We start from the raw sequence: 22,994 nt of genomic DNA, 5'->3' as shown, positions 1-22,994 counted from the left end.
ATAAAAATTGAAAGACGATTTTTTTTTTAAATAAAAGTAGAAAAAACCAATTTTATAATAAAATTGAAAAGCAATAAAATAAAATAAAATAAAATCGAAATTCCCTTTTTCTTTTAATAAATCTTTTTTTTTAGGAATTTGAAATCACTTTTTTTTATAATAAATTTGAACTTTTTTTATCTTAATTTTTATATTTAATTTAAAATATTTTTTTAGTATAAAACGGGGATAACTTTTTTTAAAAATAAATTGTAATGCTTTTCTAAATAAATTTGAGAGCTTTTTTTTTTAAAAAAAACATAAATTATTATTTTTTTAAATATTTTCTAATTCAAATAGAAATTGGTTTTTGTCAACAAAAAAAAAAGATTGAAAGATATTTTGTAAATAATATTTTTTTTCTATTTAATCAAATAAAAAATTAGGGTCTTTTTCAAGTCAACTAGCTAGATTTTTAAAATATCTCAAGTTTTATCTTCATGAGTATTTTTGTCTCTTATAATTTCATATCCTTCTTGTCAATTATGTCACTTATATGTACTTAATGTGAATTTCCATTAGGTCCAAAACATAATTTTTTTTTTTAATCTTATTCTTTAGTAACAAAAAAAGTTCTCAAAATTTATTTATTTTAAATAAAAAAAATTATTTTACATTATATGTAAAATTATTATTATCAATTTATTTATTTTTCATTTATATCCCTTATTATTATCAAATATTAGAATGAAAACAAATAATTATTTCAATCTTGAATTCCTAAACTAATCCAAATACCATAAATGAAATCACTAAATTCATTTTCATTTACCCAAAAAAAAAATGAAAACAAAATATTTATTTTCATTCTTTATTCCTGTGTACCAAACACCTCAATGAAAAACAATTAAATATTTTTATTACACGTGATAAATTTTGGATTGACGAACATTACGTGTTCAAATTAAATTTGTGTTATACAAAACATTCATTGATTTTAAAAACCCAGAAAATTTTGTTTTCTTGTGAATTATTGTATGTCCAATGCAATCATTTTCTGGCAAACTGAGTGCAACAAAGGATTTTTTTTTTCAGTGACCACTTCAGAAATGTGATTGGTGCATGAACATACTGAAAGATAACATAGATTTTTTTGCATCCAGGGGTTTGAAGCTTTGTATCAAAATACAAAGAGTGGACACCAACATACAATGTGGGTCCATGGATTTTGGATAGAATTTTGTTTTCATGGACCACCCTCCATACTTCCCAATACAAAAAGGAATCTAATCTGCCCCCACACTTCACTCTCCAACAGGAGACATTCCCAAGATAAGCCTCTCAAAAGAAAAATGACACAGATTCAATACCTGTGGCCATGAACACAAGATGTGGTATTTGAGGGCCATCCCCACCAACACCCCCACACATTTCTTTGCTTCTTGGTCTGAAAATAAACCATTCACTTGTATTTGTTTGGATTTTGGAGGAGAATGATGAACTCTGTTGCCATTCAAAACTGAAGGTCCTTTTCACTTGGGTGCAGCGCCCAATCTACCAGGAAAAGGAAAATGGGTCAAAAGATTTCGGATTCTACCAAATTTAAACCAAAATTAGTGGCTTGTAAGAAAATCCATATAAAATATAATTAATTGGTTAAATTGATTATCATAAAATAATTTATTTTTGATATAAATGTCCTTAACTATTTCAAGTATTTGCACATAAATTTTAAAAGAAATAGTTATTTTTATCAAAATATGACCAAAAAGGATTGGAGGGTTAGATTTTCAAATTGGGTTTTTTCACGACATGTTTAATCAAATAACCCAATAAAATATATAAAAATTTGGAAAAGCTTTTTTAAATAAATAAAAAAATCATTAAATAAATACCGAGTTTGGAAAATATAAATTTAATACATTTATCTCAAAATAATTGAAAATTTGCACGCTTGTATGATAAAAGTACCATATTTGACTACATAAATAGTACAATGTGTATGAAATCATACTTTTCAAAAAAGAAAAAATCATTTAGAGATTTACATGTCTTATGCTCTAAAAAAGTGAAATAAATTTGAAAAAAAAAAAATTATGTGAAAGAAAATATTAAATTTAGAAATATATATATTAAAAAAAAAAAAAGTGGTTTTTTGCCTTCTATTTCTTGATTTTTTTTTTTCATTAACATTTTCTGTTACTTTTGAAGGGCTTAAGTAATTTTTATTTTTTTTTATTTATTTTGTATACAAGGTCAATCTTAATCTTACTCCACTAATATAAATAGCCTACTTAAGGAAGAAGTGCTAAATTTAGGAATCAAGAAGACAAAAATTTATTATAAATTTCTATTTTTTTTTTATAAATATTTTGGATATGGAAGATGGTTGAAAGGAGTAATCACTAAAATTAAGGGGAAATTAAGAGGTGTTGAGGATAAAGAATAGGTTGGATTACTATTTCTATCTGGTTATTAAAGTACTTTTACATTTCAAAACATGAAAAAAAAAATTGAGTCAAGTTCGGTCAAGTTACCTATCAAGAAGATATGGTGATAAGTCGTATTACCCTTCTAAACCCTAAATAAAGGTTTCTACTAAGTAAGTCCAGATAATTATGATAATTGATTGATTAATATATGGATACCAAAGTGATCATGATAATAATAAGGAATAATAAATAAATCAAGTGGAGATATAAGCGTACCTTAGCAACTAACAATAATATGCTTTAAGAGGAAATAGGGTTAATGCACGATGATAAGCATGAAATATCTTATGTGTATCATAGAGCAAGGGTAAATAAACCATTTATTCAATAAACATGATAACCAAATTCAATCAAAAAGGAGTATATCATGTATGTTGGGGATTTTAAAGACCTAAAAAAAAAAATTCTAAGGATGAATTTTTGAAAGCTAGGATTATTCGAATGGAAAGTAGATTTTAATACCTAGTTCAAAACATACAAATTCACAAGGAAATGAAAAATGCACACAAGAAGAGGAAATATGGTAGCTGATGCAACTAGAGAAGTAAGGCTGAGTGTAGGCAAGCATATAACTTGGGCCTAAATATTCTAAAGCTGCACATCTATGATCAACTTTTGCTTTTGTAGTTTGGCTAACTATTGTTTTAATTTGTTGTTTTCCATAGGCAATATAACATAAAGTTGAAGCAGATAAGCAATTATGATCACCAATCCCAATTCCATGGTTCTATTGATAACTTTTTTACTTGCTAGAACTCTTTTGGCAACCAAAAACATGTTTATTCCCAAATTGTTCAATGCCATTCTCATCCAAAACAATTTTCCTTGAACCATGATCGAGGGATTCTCTTCCTTGTCTTCAAATTGATAAATTGTAGTTTTTTCATTCATCCTTTCATTCGTTCATGTACAGAGTATATATAGAGGGTAATCACCATTCTAAGAATGGGAAATAATGATACAAGGAAATAATGATATAAGGAAATAACAACTAATATCCTAATATCTCAACTTTCCTAATATCTCAATATTCCTAATATCTTAATATTCCTAGTATCTCAATATTCCTAATATCTCAATATTCATAATATCTCAACTTTCCTAATATCTAAACATTCCTAATATCTCAACACTAAATGATATAAGGAAATAATGATATAAGGAAAGCATTCCTAATATCTCAACACTCCCCCTCAAGTTGGTGCATAGATGTCACACATGCCCAACTTGTCTAAAAATTTTGAGAACACTTGACTTGAGACAGCTTTAGTAAGGATATCGGCCAATTGATCTTCTGATCGAATCTTAGGCAATTCCACAATCTTATCATCCAACTTTTCCTTAATGAAGAATCTATCCACCTCGACATGCTTTGTACGATCATGTTGTACTGGATTATAAGCAATATCACATGCGGCTTTATTGTCACAAAACAATCGGATTGGTTACCTAGATAGGTAACCTAAATCCTGTAAGAGGAGTCTTAGCCATAATGCCTCACAAAGTCCTAGAGCCATACCTCTAAATTCCGCTTCTGCACTTGAACGAGCGACGACATTCTGTTTCTTACTTTTCCATGTCACAAGATTACCACCTACAAAGGTAAAGTAACCAGATGTAGATCGCCTATCATCCACTGCACCAGCCCAATCAGCATCAGTATATACTTCTATACTCTGATGATCAACATTTTTTGTGAATAAAATTCCCTTCCCAGGAGCATTCTTCAAATACCTCAAAATACGCATGATTGCATTCATATGTTGTTCTCCAGGATTATGCATGTATTGACTCACTACACTCAATGCATAAGCAAGATCTGGTCTTGTATGAGCTAAGTACATTAATCTCCCCACAAGTCTTTGGTATCTTCCCTTATCGGTTGATACTTGATTAGGCTCAACACACAATTTCAGACCTTCTTCTATTGGTGTATTAATAGGTTGACATCCCGACATTCCAGTCTCCTGTAAAAGATCTAAGACATACTTTCTTTGAGACAGAAAAATTCCTTCACTTGATCGAGAAACTTCAATCCCAAGAAAGTATTTCAGAGGACCTAGATCTTTCATTTCGAATTCTCTAGATAGATAATTTTGTAGAGCTTTTCTTTCTTCAGGATCATTTCCTGTAACTACCATGTCATCCACATATACGATGAGTGCCGTAATCTTACCATGTTGCTTTTTTAGGAACAAAGTGTGATTTGAATTACTTTGACGATAGCCAAAAGCTCTCATTGACTTTGTGAACCTTCCAAACCATGCTCTCGGGGATTGCTTCAACCCATACAATGACTTCTTCAATTTGCACACCTTCTGACATTGCTTTTCTGACATCATGCGTCCTGGTGGAAGATCCATATATACTTCTTCAGATAACTCGCCATGCAAAAAGGCATTTTTCACATCAAATTGTTGTAATGACCAATCTAGGTTTGCAGCTAAAGACAGTAATACTCGAATTGTGTTGATCTTAGCTACAGGTGCAAATGTCTCTGTGTAGTCAATTCCATAAGTTTGAGTGTACCCTTTTGCTACCAGTCTTGCTTTAAATCATTCAATACTACCATCTGCCTTGTACTTCACAGTATAGATCCAACGACACCCAACTGGCTTCTTTCCTGGTGGACATTCTACGAGTTCCCATGTTTCATTCTTCTGCAATGATTTCATCTCTTCATTCATGGTTGCTTTCCACCTTGGATCAGCTAAGGCTTCCTGCACACTGTTAGGAATAGCTATAGTAGATAATTGATTTACAAATGACTTATTTGATTCAGACAAACGATGGGTAGACACATAGTTGCTCATGGGATATTTGACTTTAGTAGACAATTCAGGTTCATATGTGGGTTTAGGAATACCTCTATTATGACGATGTGGTAACCGTTTCATGAATGGATCAGGCTCCAAATTAAGAACACCCTCAACAGACGACGATTGGTTTGGTATTTCAATGAAGACATCTTCAGACCCAAATTGTTGACCACTCATATCCAACTCACCCACTTCCTGGTTCACTAGTTCAGATTGTCCAGATTCATCTTCCTCAGAAATATGATAATCATAATCGAGAGTCTGAATTTCCTTATGGTACTCCCCCTGAAGTTCAGACTCGGATGAAAAATACATTGAATTTTCATGAAACACCACATCCATTGTAATATACAGATGTCGAGTTGGAGGATGGTAACATCGATATCCCTTTTTGTGCAATGCATATCCAACAAACACACATTGCAATGCATGAGAAGTTAACTTGGTGCGTTGGTGCTTGTGTAGATGCACAAATGCCATACAACCAAAAACACGAGGAGGTAGATTTGGGACGGTTGGGGCAACTACGACATTAGTAAGAGCTTGGAGAGGTGTTTGAAAGTTAATTGAGCTAGAAGGTACCCGATTGATCAAGTATGCGGCATATGTGATTGCTTCTCCCCAATAAGATATTGGTGTTTTTGTTGCTATCAAGGAAGCACGAACAACCTCTAACAAGTGTCGATTTTTTCGTTCAGCGACTCCATTTTGCTAGGGTGTATTGGAACAAGTAGTCTGATGAATGATGCCATGTCCTTCCAAATACTTTTGAAGATCAGAACTTTGATATTCTCCACCATTATCACTACGCAAAACCCGAACCTTTGCATTGTATTGAGTTTCAATCATTTTATGAAATTTTTGAAACAACAAGTTCACTTCATCTTTGGTCTTCATCAAGCATAACCATGTCATTCTGGTACAATCATCAATAAAAGTAACAAACCAACGTGAGCCACTCAAAGTTGGGACTTTGGATGGGCCCCAAACATCAGAATGTATAACCATAAAAGGAAACGGACTTTTATTCAAAATTAACGGAAACGAAGCACGATGACTTTTAGCCAATTCACAAATATCACAACGGAAACCAGAAATATTACTCTTTGCAAACAAACTAGGAAACAATTTTTTTAAATAACCAAAGGAAGCATGTCCCAGACGTCGATGCCACAACCAAATTTCAGACTTTTTCTTCTCCCCCTCAGATCCATCTGCCATCAAGGCTTGTTGCAACTTATTTGAATCCTTTGACTGCAAGTCCAAGTAATAGAGTTTTCCCCGTTTAATACCACAACCAATCGTTTGTCTTGTTTGGATGTCCTTAATCACACAAAATTCAGGCCAAAAAATGACAATACAAGATAAGGCTGTAGTGATTTGAGAAACTTACAAAAGATTGTAATCTAAAGATGGAACAACTAAAACAGAATCCAAATTCAAAGTATCAGTAAGAGTTAAGGATCCTTCCCCAATAACTGGGGTTGTGTTACCATTGGCTGTGGAAACAATTTTTTGTGAGGAAGGTCTAAGGGGTGAAACCTGTCTAGAATCAAAAGTCATATGATCTGTAGCACCAGAATCAATTATCCATGTACTATTAATAACAGGTGTAAAAGTATTTAAAAACTTACCACCATGATCAGTAGCGGCTACCAATGCAGAGGCTTTCTCAGCAACATTAGCCTCTGTTTTTATTTCGGCAACAATTGCAGTCGAGGTTTTCTTGGAATCCTTCTTTCGTTGATCACGATTATTATAATTAATAACAAAGTGTTGATAGCCTAAACATGATCTAAAGGTCCATGGTTCAAACCCTCGGTTCCTTATTGTTTTCCTGGTCATACCAAGAGTCGTTGCTTTGAAATTGTGGGATATCCAGACTGGTGGGACCAGTCTTATTGCAGTGAGTGCATTTGAAGGTTGACTTATCAATATTAGGGCTTGTCTTAGGATGGTTGATCGTTGTCGGACTACCATAGCGACAAAATATCCAGGATTTCAGTTCCATGGCTCTGATACCATCTTCAAATTGATAAATTGTAGTTTTTTCATTCATCCTTTCATTCGTTCATGTACAGAGTATATATAGAGGGTAATCACCATTCTAAGAATGAGAAAGAATGATACAAGGAAATAATGATATAAGGAAATAACAACTAATATCCTAATATCTCAACTTTCCTAATATCTCAATATTCCTAATATCTTAATATTCCTAGTATCTCAATATTCCTAATATCTCAATATTCATAATATCTCAACTTTCCTAATATCTAAACATTCCTAATATCTCAACACCTTGAACCCTTTCACTTCTAGATCCATGAGAACAAAGCCCAAAACAGTCCTTCTCTAGTATTTGTTCTCAAACTTTCATTCTATTTTGCCAATTTAGAAAGTAAATCAACCTCTTCTAAGAGCCTTTCTTTTGTTCATAGCCAAAACTAAAGTGTTATCCTTCAGGACTTTATCTAATCCTTCTTCACGACATCATAACACTACTGAATTAGTTTTTTTTTTTTTTTTTTTAATATCTAGTATTTAGCCATTGGAACTCTTCCTCAGAAAACACTCTACATAGAGTAGTCCTTTCTAGTTCTCCACCAACTGCATTATGTCTTTCAATGAGCACAGGAGGGCACAATCCCTACTAGCTTATTTTTCACTGTACACAAATTGTACTCTATAAGCATCCATCTTTAAAACAGATGTTGAGAACTTCCCCAGTTTCCCTGATAGTATTAATGGTAATGAAATCATGGATCGCTGTCACGCCCAATCCTTCCACTTCGGCACCGAGATCTTCACTGAAATTGTCACCAGGGTCGATTTTTCCTCCACTCCCTTCAAAGTCTTCACCGATTCCAAGACCATCTTGGCCGATGTCATCATCCTCGCCACCGGTGCCGTTGCCAAGCGCTTGCCCTTTCCTGGCTCCGACGACAGTTTTAGTGAATTTTTTTTTTCCCTTGAATTTTCCATGGATAACCAACAAGAGAAAAAATTTATATTCCTTTATTTAGCTTTTTCTTTCCTTCCATTTTTCCTTCCAATTTTCTTTCTTTCGCATTTTCCGAGAACCAAACATAGCCTATGGGTTTTAGAATCCATTTTTGATTTGATTTTTGTTTTCTGTTTCTTCTCAACACTTTGTTTTCTCATCCATGCTTGAAGCCAAGGATATGCAATCAAATGTATGTACTATGACAATCACCAAACATAGGAATAAAAATATAGGAGAGAACTTTAACAAAAACAAAGTATGCTCAAAAGAAACAAACCATTAAACAAGACCACATCTCATGTTATTGTCAATGGATTTAAACAGTTGAGACAAGCAAAGAGTAGTGACATAATTAATCAAGTATTAAACTCAAAGGCAATTCGTACTTTAGTTGTTTTACGGGAGAAATTGAAGAAAACAAAATCTAACCAAAATATAGCAACTATGAGAACAAACTCATATTTAGTAGAATTCTGCACAATCCAACAAACTAACAAAGAGATGAAAATAAACAATGATAATAAGGAAAAAGAAACTTGGAAAACATGAAATTCTTTACCTTGGAATCTCTTCTTCTTTCTTTCATCCGTTGTTCATTTTCTTTTGTTTACTCTGATTTCTCCTTCCTTGCTTTCTGAAAAATCACAACAAAAACCAACTCTCATTCCCTAACCCTAGAAAAAACATAATGTTCCTCATAGCTCAAACCCTCATTTTTCTCTCCGTTTCTTTATTTTCTCGCCAAAAAAATTCCCCAAAAAATGAAAGCTAAAACTTCTAGAATAATCTCATCTCAAGATAGAAATTGAAGGTTTTTTTTTTCCTTCCTAATTTCCACGTGATTTGTATACTCCTAGAATTGTTTAGAACACATGGTTTTAGAAATTAGACTTGACCAATCGGTCCGATCGACGGTTGGTCATAGTTTCGATTTGGTTCAGTGCTTTGAACCGTCCAGGCTTTGGACCAGCACCAAACTTCCAGAATCAGCGATTAGACTTATGAACCAATTGAACCGATCGGTTCAAGGCCTGAATTGAACGGTTCAACAATTTTTTTTTTTTATAATCAAAATGATACTGTTTTAATACTTTTGGCATCAAAACGATGTCGTTTTGGCTTACTGTTTCCCCTCAACAGCCCTAGCCTTTTGCCTCCCCAACCTTCAATAACCCCATGCCCCCAACCTCCAGCAGTTGTTTCCCCTTGTGGTTCTCTACCCTCATCACGCTGGAGCCGACGCCTCCATCCGACAAAGATGTTGACGTCGTCGACAGTCATCTCCCATAGTAAGTTGCTATAGTTGCAAAGTTCCTGGTTCCTACATTTAACATTTTTATTTTTAATATTTAATGCTTTATTTTTTTTATTACTATGAAACCAAGGTTTGGTTAATCTCTGTTTTGATGATAACAAAACAAGGTTTAGAACTAATGATTATATTTCAAGTGTGATTAGGCAATATGATTTCCAAAGTGGCAATCACAAAGACAAATCAAGCCAAAGAGAAATCATGAAGAAGAAAAAGACCTTAAAGAGAAGTGTTTTTCAAGACTCAAGCTTCATAAAATTTCTTTGTAAGATTGTTGGTACACTAGGATTTTCATGCATTACATTCTTTACTTATGCACCAAAATCATCCAAAAATTATTTTTTTTTAAATTTCAAAATTGGATGATTTCATGTTTTCAACTAAAACCTTGTGTCAAATGTTTTCCAAATTTGTTTAAAAGGTTTTAAGTTGAAAAAGTTGGTTGTTGAACCAAAAACAGTTCAACCAGTTGAATCGGATAAGTAACCAGTTGATCCCCTAACTCAACCGGTCGAGGGGTACAAAAAACCTTCTCTCTCTTCTAGAACGATTAACCGATCAAGGTGTGAACAGTAACCAATCGAGGTCCAACGGTTACTTGTCAAACATTAAATGCTAACGAAGTTAATGATAACGGAGTCACCTGCCAAGCATTCGGTTAATCATATGACTTTTAAGTCTTCAATGGAGAGTAAGACACATAATCTATAAAAGTTCTATGCTAGAATGAATGTAATAAAATTGTCAACTTAAATTATGTTGCTTAACACGAGCTAAATTAAGAAATAATCAACCTAACCTACTAATATAGGGTATTCTATTCCATTTCTAATCCGAGTTATTTGACCCAAATTCAACTCAACCTCATTTTTTGAAGTTAAGGTTAAGTTCAAATTAGGAGTTTAGATTAGGCATGAGTTAGTCAGATTCTATGATTCAAAATCATTCACAATGTTTTTTAAAAACAATTGTTTTTGTATATTTATATAAAAATTTCAATAATAAATAGGATAACATTTCAAGATAACAAAAGCAAAAATAAATTTATATATCTTTTTAGAAAATGAAAATGCATGTCATATAATTATAATTTAATATTTATCTTTTTTAAAAAATAAAAATGAATATTATTATATAAAATGAGATGCATTTTAAATATAACAAAAATATTAAATTAGATTATTCGGGTTGCCTGAACTTTTTAGTCTGGTTTTAACCCAAATTGAGTTAAAATTGAAAAAAAAAAAAAAAAAAAAAAAAAAAACCTTAACTTCAACCCAATCTAAGTGTGCATTTGGTAACAATTTTAGGAAGTGTTTTTAGCTTTTTTAATATTTGAAAGATAAAAATTTTCAACTGTGCTCTTAAGTGTTATAAAATGATTTTCCAAACCTACTTAAATTGGATTGGATTTAAATTAAAACTAGTCAATTTTGCAAAAGTTGTACCCCAACAAGATTTTACATTTTCAAAATCTTAATTTTTTTTCAAAATTTCAATACCTGATTTATGTTCGATGGTGGAACATGAAGTATAACCCTTTTTTTTTTTTTTTTTTTTTTTCATTTTTAGCAAGTTTTAATGGTTTAATGAAAAAAAATGGTGAGAAGGAGATTTCTTAAAGATGAATATAAATGGAATTAAAAAGTAATGCAATAACAGATCAATATAGAGGGAAAACACATTGAGTGACGATCCACTAATTTAATCCCCTCATTTTTAAATTAATATGGTAAGATAAAAATTCCATAAAACAAACAAAAAGTAAAAACAAAAATAACGCAATCATTTACTTAAGTATTATATTTGTGCATTTTTATCATCCATAAATTTGAAAGCATTGAATAATTTGGCAAAAAAGTGAGACATTTGAAAACGTGGTGGGAGCAGTTGTTACTAGAAGGCCTTGTTTGGGATGATTTTTATTTCTAAATTTAATTAGAAACTAAAATTGAAATGGAAATAAATAAATAAATAAATAAATAAATATAGAACCAACTTATTATATAAGTTCAAAGACATAATTTTTTATACAATGAAAAAAAAGTTACTTGGATTTTCTTATTAAACTCTTTTTAAATAATAAACTTTTTCCGTAAAATTATTCAAATTCATCAAGAAAATCATGGCAAAAGAAAATGAAATTTTAACTTTTATAAAGTCAATTCAAAAACATAATTTAATCATTATTTGTTAAAATAACATGTGGGAATATTTTGTAGAAGAAGTTTGACAGTTTAAGAGGGTATTTGATAAAACTTAATATTTGTAACTTAAGGATTTAAGTTAATTTTGAATTAAATTATATTTTGACTTAAAACTTATTATTTAATTTTTAATTTAATTATTAAAATTAATAAAATTAACTATTTTTAAGATAAAAAAGTAAAAATAAAGATATGGATTTTAGAATAAATTAACAATTTTTATTTATTATCTAAGTTATTTTTTATTTTAAATCATGTTATTAAGTTATAAAACAAAATATTTAATTTTATTAAAAAAAGAAAAAGAAAGAGGGAATCAAATTGGGGGTGGCGAAACCGCGGATAGGGCGCAGGAAGGTGATGTGGCACGGACCACGGCCACCTACTGGCCCGCTAATTCTTCGACTGAAGGAAGGAATATTCCAGGTATAGCCGCAGTGGCATCTTTACCAAGGGCCTTGTCATTCTAGGAAACTCCCCATCTTTTCCCTTTCCTTTTTTTCCTATATATACTGCCCCCGCACTCTTCCTTTCTAGCGGTTCGAGAAAACTTGAACCGCGACTTCTATCGCTCCCTCTCTTTCTGTCTCTTTAAAAGTTTCCGATTAACATGGGAGGGGATCTTGATTCCTCCAATAACAGAATCATAAAGTTTCTCTACAGCTATGGCGGCAAGATTCTTCCTCGTCGCATCGATGGCAAGCTGCGGTACGTAGGTGGACATACTAGGGTTCTTGCTGTGGATCGATCTATTTCGTATGCAGGTTCGTGAATCGTTGTGGTATTTTTGGATTTGATTTATGGATTTTTTTTTTTTTTTTTTTTTGGAGGATTGGGAGTGAGATTTGATTTTGAATTGTGCAGAGCTGATGGTGAAGTTAGGGGAGTTGTGTGGATCGTCGGTGACTTTGAGGTGTCAGTTGCCTAAGGAGGATCTGGACGTGTTGGTTACGGTCACCAGCGATGAAGAACTCGCTAATGTAATTGATGAATACCATCGGGCTTCTTCGTCGTGTTGTAAGATCAGAGCCGTTCTTTCGCCGCCCAAATCTCTCAAAACTATTTCTCCGGTTTCATCAACTACGTCCAGCGTCGATTCCTCTGATTTCAGATCGATTACCGCAGTCTGCGCTCATCGATCAGCCTCTCCGCCTATGCTGGCTCACCGTTATCCTGGTCCTCGTTCAGTATCTCCGACTACGACGGCGCATAGATGGTCCACCCGTATCTCGCCGCCAATAGAGAATCCCCTCTATGCCCGCTGGGATACGGCGAAGCTCTGTTACAATTCCTATCGCAATCCCTGTGACGTTGGTGGAAGCCATAGATATTACTGAATAAGTAAAGAAAACCAAAAGTCGATACCAGTATATGAATAGAATTTGAGAAAATGATGAAGAAAAATATATAGAGAAGTTTTGATACAAATATTTGTAATTCTGTAAATGGTTTGAATTGTTTGTTTATTCAGATTGATGTATTGAACTGAGAGTTGGAATTGATTCGCCGAGAATTTGGGGAGTACATGCTATGAATCGTCGATATTTAATTCCTGAAATTCGTACTATGAGCCACTTGGCAATATTCTTGTGGGAGACGCACCAGGTTCCAAACACATCTTTTGCCAACACGTTTTCACTTCATTCAAAAAATTTATTTAATTGAATTCTATTAATTAATTTGGTTTGTCATATTTTTTTTGTTGAATTATATTAATCGATTTGTTTTTATTTTCCTTTCCAGGTGATGTATAAAGAGGAGTTTCCTTGAAGGTGCAGAAGACTCTGGAAGTTGAAACTTCTTAATTAGAAGAAAAATATCTTATTTATAAATAAAGAAATATTCACAATTTATTGACTTCGACCCTACAAGCTCCAATCTTACGTCTAGGAGAAGGAAAGTGGACCAAAACGAAAAAGCAAAAATTAAAAATTAATAATAATAATTAAGTTTTCTCCAATAAATTTAAATTTAATAAAAATTTTCTCAAAATTTCTATATTTATTTATTTTTTCTCTATTGAAAAATCTAAAAAAATATACAGGTTTTGTTTAAAAAAAATTTTTAATTAGAATAAATACTAAAGGAAACATTTACTCAGCTTCCATTTCTTAGCTGGCTCTATGTTTGAATTAAGAAATTTTCAATTTCATGATAATTTTTAAAAAAGAAAATTTGATAAGAAAAATAATTTTATCATATTTAGTTCCACCATAAAAAAATACAAAAAAAAGTTAAATATAATTAAAATTTATAAAAAAAAATTATATATTTTTATATAATAAAAGAAAATAAGTAAAATAATTTTGAAAAAATATTTAAAAATAATTTATTAAATTTGAAACCTTTTTATTTTCTACTTTTTCTCTTTATTTTTTGTCTTCACAATTTCCCTCAAATTATGGGGAACCAAACATAGCAGAGACAAGTGGAACGCACCGAGAGTGTGAATGAGAGAAAAAACCTTGAAAATTCTGCACAAAAGCAAATCCCTTGGGAGGGAGTTTTCGGCGTCCCACTTCCAAGGGTTTGGCCTGGTCTCTACAACATGGACGACACAAATTTAAAGTACCACCCACGCAGATTGATTCCCATTCTGAAAATGTCAATGTCCCCTTCACACCCTAACAACTTTTCAAGCTGCCGTTTGGGATTTGAATTCAACCCCAGGTGGCATTCAATAACATTAGCGTATAAACTGAGGCACACGGGAGAGGAATTCCATTCATTTAACTATGTAAAGTTCACTACCATGCGCATGAAGCAAGGGAATAAAATAAAAGAATGTTCTTCTATGTAGTCAAGACTGATGCACATGGAATATAACCAGTACAGCTTCTTAAGACAGTTTCCTGTGATGGTCAATTCCTCTCTGCCAGTCATGGCCATGCATCCACACTCTCATGGTATTCTACTGAAATCTACTCTGCAACTAGAATATAATTTTCAACTAATGGTGTCTTACCATGGAGGTGAGTCATGTTTAGAAACTAAAACAAGGCTGTTCAAGTTGAATCCCAAAGAGTATTGGTAGCATTCCTTAAAGAAAAACCGCGGCATGGAAGGTGACGACGACAATAAACAATACCAATAACCAAATTTCATCTAGACGCTCTTTTTGCTCTTTTTTTACTGGGATCATAAGGATCCCTTCAACGCTGCACAAAGAAATGGCAGAAACAACAAATACAAACACAATCGAAACATGGCTCATAAAGCAGATCTCTTAAGGAAGCATAAAGAAATCATTGAAAAAGGAAAATCCAGACAGGGAAGACACTATAGCAAATGAGGTGTAGATCAGAAACCTACGTATCGAGGTTTTGCAAATCAGTCCTAGTTCAAATAACCAAACAAGGACATTACACCTTTGTTTTGCCCCATCAAGAATTCATTATCTTCCCAGAATAACTTGTGTGAATGTCAAACGATGGTGGAGCATGTGGTTCTCAAGCAACCATCAATAGGCCTTGTAGGGAATTATTAAAGATATTCAGGCTGAATTCTTTCCTTATTCCATTTGTCAAACCAGAGAATGCGAAGAATTTGAATAAAATGTATTCTCTACAGAGCATGCCAATAAAATGACATAAATTCAGTGCACAACAGGAGGACAGAACTCCAGTTGACAATCATGCATTTTAATAAAGTATATGCAAATAAACATGAAATTATATGCAGATTGATATTATCCTTGATGCCTTGGAAGTGCAAGTCAGGATTCATAGTTTTTTTAACAAACAGATAAATGGGTATTAGTGACACCAAAATCAACCGGTCTCCTGTTCAAACTCATCACCTTCTGACTCTTCTGCATTGTCAGGATCATCATCATCTGCATCATTGTCCAAGTCTTCTTTATCATTATCAGCAGCAGGTTTCCCAATCACAACTAGGTTGCTATTTATCTTTGTAATTTCATTACACTGCCAAAAAAAAAAAAAAAAAAAAAAAAAACCAAAGATTCACATAATGTCAACAACAAACCAGCTGAAAACAGGGAGAGCACCGATAACTTGATGGCAATCCATCCCTTTAGATCCCTTTTAAGTAGGGTTATAACTGGGTGGGTTGTAACTAGGTGAGCCCAACCCATCCCAAACCCAACCCGAAAAAGTGCAAGTTTGGGTTGAGAACCTAAGATTACTTTGGGCTTGGGTCGAGGCTTCACGCCCAAGCTCAACCCAAAACCTGACCTCACACATACACAAATACATATATAAACATTTTACATAAACTTTAAGTCAATGTTACCATATTTTTAAATTTTGAACATTAATATTTTTATTAAATATAATAATTAATTTGAAATTGTGATCACTTATACATAATATTTGATGTCGTAGGTCTATATCATTATAATCGCCATTACATCCAACAAATGAATTTAAAAACATAAGATGTATAAAGTATCATAAGAGCGAAAAATCGATGAAAATTTGTAGTAATTATAAACTCATAGCAAATCTTAATTCCTATTCATATCATTTTTTTCATACATTAAATTGTGATCACATTATTTTCACATATGTTGCAAGTTGTTGTGTTTATAACATATTTTAATTTATACTATAAATGCATTATTTTGTAAAACTCATTTTTTTTAGTAATTCATAGTTAACTAGCTATGGAATTGATATTACAATGAAGATAGTATATAAACTTTTAAAACAAATTAATCATTCATTCAACCCATGCAACAAGAACACCCCACCCAAATCAGACCAAATCAATTTTCACTTGAAAATTTCCAACCCGATGTGAGTTTGGGGTTGGCTTCCAACCTACCCAAATTGGAGCCCTAGTTGTAAAGGTCCTAATAATTTCAATTCCTGAACTACTTAATCACAGAATTGTAATACAAGACTCGAATCCTAAATGGAATTCCTCACTCCCAGTATAACCCAAATGTGATAACCGAGCTCGATGATCAAGTATAGGCTTATATAAATCTTGCACCCCTAGTACCATAGAAATTCATAGCCGGGATCAGCATCAAAGCTCCTCGATATCTTAACTCTTTATGTGAATGTGATATAAGTTTGCTACGATCTATTAAAGTTATCAAATCTACTCATGCAACCAACTCAATGAATCATTTTAATCTCTTTACAGCAAATCAAAACAACAATGAAACCAAACAGACCTAGCATATTTCGACAATTTGAATTTTCCACTGGTTGATCTTTTCATACAGTTGAGCTAAAATTGAATTTCACCAAAATTTACACTAAATTCAAATCCGCCAATTTGAAAATTTCAATTTCACCACCAAAAGTCACATTTCCTCGACAAGATCAGATAACCCAGACACTAATTCTCATTACAGAGTAAAATAAACCATAGCCCTAGCAGCACAAGCAAACAACAATATTATATTTATGAGAAAAATTAGGGATGCATATAGCACCACTTTCCCGAGAAACAAACGGACACAAAATGATGCAATGAAAACCGAATTACGTGGGAGGGCAATTAGAAAAAGAAAAAAAGAATGAAAAATGAGAGAGAGGGTTTAGGGATTTGACCTTGTCATCGAAATCGGACTCTTCCATGGCGAGAAGAAGCTCGTCGCTGTGGGGATGGGGCCACTGGGAAGGCAAGAGAAAGGAGGTGGGAATGGTATTCGTCGACCATGGATACTGCGTCATATAGGCCGGATACTGCAACATTCTGTCTCTCTCACCCCTGCTCTCTGCTTTCTCCACTCTTCAGTGAAAAGAAAAAAAATAAAAATAAAAATGAGGTTGTTTTTGGATCTCTTCTCCGAGACCAGATAAAAAATTCGATTTGTTTTTAGTTATTTCCATTCCATTTTTTAAAAAATAAAATTATTTTTAAAATATCATAAAACTATTTTTTAAAATAATTTTTTAAAATAATTTTTAAAAATAATTATTTTATATTTTCTAAATAAAAAGCATATTTTGGAGGTTAAAATGTTTTCCACCTTTTTTTTTTGTTTTTAAATATCAATATTTTCAGAATCGGACTTGTCATTGAACCGAAAAGTTACCGGTTCATGGTTCATCGGTCGAACTGGTGGTCAAACCGCGGTCGGACCGATGACATCATAAATATATAATTTATATATTATTAAAATTAAAAATAATTATAAAAATTTTAAAATATATATGAATATATCAAATTAAATCATATTAATATTTTAAATTTTATTAAATGAAATGTGTATAATATTTAAATGTGAATATATTAAAAATGAAAATTTTAACTAATTTTATAATTTTTAAAAATATTATATTATTTTTATTTAATATTATAAAAAAATTTAAAATCCAATATATATTATTTTATTTGGCATATCAAATATCAAATCGCTTGTAGTCAAGTGGTGTCTAGTTTACTTACAAAACCTGAGTTCCACTTCAAATCCTCTTGGCTGAATTGTTACAAAGGATGCCTATAAAAGGTATCCTCGTTGAAAGCCATAGCACCATCCCATCTTGTGGGCTTAAAGATTCAGCCCACCTAAAATGTTTGGGTGGGTATGGGCTTTGTCACCAAGACATGGCCTAGTATGGTTTTTTGCCAATGGCCCAGTATGGTAATTTGCCTAAAATTTTATACAATGGGGTCTTATGCTTGCAAAATGTTGGGCTAATTTGAACCGTTTAGTTCATTTAGAATCGTTCGGTTCATTTTGAACCGTCCGGTCCTACCGGTTCACTGGTCAGACTGCTGATTTAGGCGGTTCATGACCGGTTCAATGTCTAAACGGTTTGATAGGGTAAGTCGGACCGGATTGGCGACCGGTCGACGGTTGGACCGGCCGGGCCGGTCCGGTCCGATTTTTAAAACATTGTTAAATATTTCTTAAAAATAACTTTTATGTATCATATTTTATTTTTAATCATTCCTAGTGTAATTATTTAAAAAAAATGATTTAAGATAATTTAAATATATTTTTATAGAACATTTTATTTTTAAAATAGCTTTCTAAAAAACTATTTTTTATATAAAAAAAACACAAATTATCAAACCTGTTTTCAAGTTTTAAAAATAATTTACTATTTTTAAAAACAAATAATTATTTTTAAAAACAGCTAAACAATTTCAAATATACTTTTTTTTTTTTAGAATCATTTTCAAAAACATATTCCTCAGTTAAAGTAAATAATTAAAATGATGAATTCAAAAATTCATGGTTAGTTATATTTTATTTATTTAAAATCAAATTTATCTTTATAAATTTGAATTTCATTTTAACATTTTTTTCTTAATTACTTTCATAAAATTCCCTTTTTAGTTAGATGATAATTGAGGGAAAAAAATTCTTTTATACCCTTATTTGGGAAAAAAATAGAAAATAACAACTCACTTATTTTAAATCAAATTTATCATCACAATACTCGTTTTTTGGTTGTTTATAAAAAACAATGATTCTTGTATGGAAATTGTTAGCCCAAGAGTTTTTCTAATTGTATTTTGATGATAACAAATCATGGTTAAGTAATTAATTGGTTTGTAAGTGTTAGTTTGAAAATTCATCAAATGACCAAATAGATGCAAGATCAAGACTTTTGGAAAACCTTTAATCACAAGAAACATATGTAAGATAAATGCATGGGTGCACTTAGTATTTTCATATTTTTTCATGAATATTTAAAAACTCGGTTTATGCATTAAAGTTACATTTCCATCAAAAGTCGAGTTTTATCAAATGAACCTTAGGTAAACCATTTCAAAATTGATATATTAATTTGTCTAAAGACCTTACCTAAGTGTTAGAAAAGAAAAGAACTAAAAAAAAAAAAAGATAAGTTTTCAGGCCAAAAAAAGGTGAACCGGTGAGGCGATGGCCAACTAGCTCAACCGGCTAGGGTACCAGTCAACCCGTTACGCTTTCCCGATCAAGGTCCAATTAAGAAATGCAAAAAATATTCTCTCTATTCCAATAGCCTTTCTTTCTCGATCGAGGCCCAGTCACCGACCATGCATTTAATGCCCAACGGTTAGTGAATTGATTGACCCTCAACTCGACTAATCGAGGCTGCTATTTGGCATTTTGGCTCCCGATGCTAAAAACCTATAAATTGAGAGCTCTACTTCATTTATGAGCAAGAGAACACATGCATTTATTTGTTTACCTATTTGTTCTTGCCTCAAAAGCTCTCATTCTTTCTTTGATACATTAAACCTCCATTTGCATATTCCTGAGTGCACCATTGTGATTTTTTCTAGCTTTTAAGTTGTATTTGAGCCCTTATTGAGTTAGGTTAAGGGATTTAAGCTTATTATTTGAGTGTTAAAAGCTTCAAGTGAGTAAAGACTTGAAGGGATTGTGTAAGAGCTCATTAGAGACGAAATCCAAGTGTAAAGGTGATTAGAAGCTTGGTTGAAGCTTCAAGTATAGTGGAATCCAACTCGATTAGGAGCTTGAGGAGGGTGAACAAAGGCAAGGAAGTGTCGAACCACCATAAAATTTGAGTTTTCTTTTTCTAACCTTATCTCTTTATATTTGTGCTTCTTTTGCAAAAACGTATTGTGTTTGAAAAAGAATTTTTAAAACCCCAATTCACCCCCCTCCCCCCCTCTTCTTGGGTGTTTTCTCTATTAAGATTAGTCTTTATTTTCTTAATTGATATCAGAGTTAGGTTTCTTGTTTAAGACTTAATCATGTAAGAGGAAATGACTAATCCATCAAACTCATCTCACATTGAAAGTTTTGCAGCTAATAGACCTCCATTTTTTACAAGAATCGATTATCCCTATTGGAAAACTAAAATGATTGGTTTTTACAATCAACCGATTTAAACTTATGGGATCTCATTGAAAATGACCCAACTTTTCCTTCAAAACTATTTGATGGAGTCATGGTTCCAAAACCCAAGCAAGAATGGGATGAGCATAATACAAGAAATTTCCAATTAAATGTTAGGGTCGTTTATAATTTGCAATGTGCTATGGATAGAAATGAATATAATAGAATTTGTCAATGCAAATCGGTTAACAAATTTTGGAGATTACTTTAAATATCTCATGAAGAAACAAATCAAGTTAAAGAGTCAATAATCAATTTACTTGTTCATAGTTATCAATTGTTTTTTATGAAAGATAATAAAACTATTGTTGAGATGATTACTAGGTTTACCGACATCTTCAATGGTCTTAAAGCTTCAGGGAAGACCTACAAGGAATCGAAGAAGGTGATGAAGATCTTGAGGTCACTTCCATCAAAGTGGGATACAAAGGTCACCGCAATTTAAGAAGCCAAAGACTTGACCAAGCTACCTTTAGAGAAGCTTATAGGGTCATTGATGACATATGAGATCAATTTGGCAAAAAAACAACAAGAAGGGGAAGACAAAAGAAAGAAGAGCATAACTCTCAAAGCTATAACTAAGGAAGAAAAAGAAGTTGAAGAAGAAAAACAAAGTAAAGAAGATGAAGACTTAGCCCTCATCATAAGAAAGTTAAACAAGTTCATGAGAGGTGAAAAGTTTAAAGAAAGAATGTTCACTTCTAGAAGATATTTCTTTAAAAAAGAATTTTCATCCCATGGTGACAAGAAGAAATAGGAGAAGAAAAAGGACTTGGTGTGCTTCAAGTGTAAGAAATCGAGACACATTAAATATGATTGTCCTTTCTACAAAAGTGAAGCTAAGAGGAGAAAGAAGAAGACAATGACGGCCACTTGGAGTGAGAGTGAAGATGAATCCTGATTACTACTCAAAAAGTGCTATTTCATAGCTTGTAATTAACTCTTTTAACCACTTTTGAGTAGTAGTTATTTTCTTTTAACCCAATTAACATGTTAAGGACCCTTGCAATCAATTCGAATCAAATTGTGTAAGTTTTGGTGTTTTTGATAGCTTTTTGATCACCAAAGCAATATGAGATTGAGGAGAGTTATTTGGAATCCATGGCAAAGCAATGAAGAGCTCAAATTCATGAAGAACCAAGCTTTGGAGCTCCATAGCCCTTTGCCAAAGTCGTTCAAAGTATGCATGGAAAGAACAAAGGAGAGAAGCAAGGAGAGAGGAAAAACAGAGTGAAGAAAACAGAGGACAACAGCTGCAGTCTTCCTTCGCACTTTTGGAGCACTTCCCGAAGTCCATTTTCTACATGCTATATACCATTTCAAATCTTAGGAAGTCAACAATCCAATGCTTCAAACGGCATGCAATTTGGAGTCGAAATGAGGAAGTTACAGCCGTTGGAAGCCGATCACTCTAAGCTGAAGGAAGATTTTGCAAAGTGCTGCGAAATCACCCTTTTGTTGCGAGATATTTCGCAGCCTCTTTGCACAGTGCTTTGGAATTCCTCTTGAAGTTTCACGACGTGATGGAGGCCAAACACCACAAAATGAAAGCTAATTTCGCAGCGGTGTGGAATCAGCCATTTGCTGCGAAATGATTTCGCAGCCCTTTTTGTGCATCTGCGAAATCTCGCAGACCTCATTTTGCACAGTGCAACGGTCCTGAAGCTTCCCGATAGTTGTGCACCGACTCTTTTAGATTTTTTCTTCTAATATTTTTGTGTCTAAATTTCCATTTTCTCCTTGTATTCAGCCACTCATGTAATTCCTTAGCTAGAAAGTATCCAAGGAAGGGTAAATTACCTTCCTATATAAACTCCCTTACATCCATTGTAAAATATATAATCCATCATATAATATATCATATATAGAATCAACGAACAGAGCACTTGCTCTGTTTTTCCTATATATTTGTGTTTTCTCGTTAGTTTTCTTTCTAGCCAATCAAACTTTGAGGATTTTTCCTTAGAGGATGAGAGGCTAGGCTCTTCGTCTCTTGGAGTGAAGAAAGCCGGGTAAGTTCCCTCATGCATAAATTGGAAGTTTTGTTGTTTTAGTTTTTAATGAAAAGAAAGTGTGATCCGTTGATGGTTTTTATCTTTTTAGTTAACTTAAAACGCCTTTAAATCACCTGGGCCAACACTTGGTAAGGCAAGTGATCTCCGTCCATGAAGATTCACTAGTTTACCCCTTGCGAGCCTCTGGGAGGTGACTTGAAGGTAGGATTTTCTAGAATTGCCAACACTTGGTAAGCTTTTGAACTCCAATGAGACATCCATTAGTTATCTCTTGCGAGCTTTTGACGGGTAATCCAAGGTTAAAGATCACCTTGAATGGCAAGTGCTAGGTGAGAGGTATGAGTCATTACAAGGTGCATCAGTGAGAGGGATTTAGTGTTT

General features: G+C 32.7%; 2 protein-coding genes across 2 annotated transcripts; one reads left to right on the top strand and one right to left on the bottom strand.

The window, feature by feature from the left end:
* Positions 1–12,340: 12,340 nt before the first annotated feature.
* LOC117903933 lies at positions 12,341–13,378 on the top strand. The gene is made up of 2 exons (XM_034816442.1): positions 12,341–12,580; positions 12,681–13,378. Exons 1-2 carry the CDS (start codon positions 12,427–12,429, stop codon positions 13,151–13,153), a joined length of 627 nt encoding a protein of 208 aa, XP_034672333.1. The 5' UTR covers positions 12,341–12,426; the 3' UTR covers positions 13,154–13,378.
* A 1,930-nt stretch (positions 13,379–15,308) lies between these two features.
* LOC117904284 (anaphase-promoting complex subunit 15) lies at positions 15,309–17,544 on the bottom strand. The gene is made up of 2 exons (XM_034816810.1): positions 17,345–17,544; positions 15,309–15,742 (listed from the first exon to the last, which is right to left on the bottom strand). The coding sequence occupies exons 1-2, from the start codon at positions 17,486–17,488 to the stop codon at positions 15,587–15,589; spliced, it is 300 nt and encodes a 99-aa protein (XP_034672701.1). The 5' UTR covers positions 17,489–17,544; the 3' UTR covers positions 15,309–15,586.
* Positions 17,545–22,994: the final 5,450 nt, after the last annotated feature.

The sequence above is a fragment of the Vitis riparia genome, chromosome 17 (genome assembly GCF_004353265.1).
Source record: "Vitis riparia cultivar Riparia Gloire de Montpellier isolate 1030 chromosome 17, EGFV_Vit.rip_1.0, whole genome shotgun sequence".
NCBI lineage: Eukaryota > Viridiplantae > Streptophyta > Magnoliopsida > Vitales > Vitaceae > Vitis > Vitis riparia.
The sequence above is the reverse complement of the archived record's forward strand: the minus strand, read 5'-3'. Positions and strand labels throughout refer to the sequence as shown.

What these genes read in the sequence shown, in the direction of transcription:
- LOC117904284 (XM_034816810.1), bottom strand. Translation starts at nt 17,488, where the DNA reads ATGTTGCAGTATCCGGCCTATATGACGCAGTATCCATGGTCGACGAAT. An exon ending in AGTCCGATTTCGATGACAAG is followed by an intron (nt 15,743 to 17,344) that starts GTCAAATCCCTA and finishes TTTTTTTGGCAG; the next exon opens with TGTAATGAAATTACAAAGAT.
- LOC117903933 (XM_034816442.1), top strand. Translation starts at nt 12,427, where the DNA reads ATGGGAGGGGATCTTGATTCCTCCAATAACAGAATCATAAAGTTTCTC. An exon ending in TCGATCTATTTCGTATGCAG is followed by an intron (nt 12,581 to 12,680) that starts GTTCGTGAATCG and finishes TGAATTGTGCAG; the next exon opens with AGCTGATGGTGAAGTTAGGG.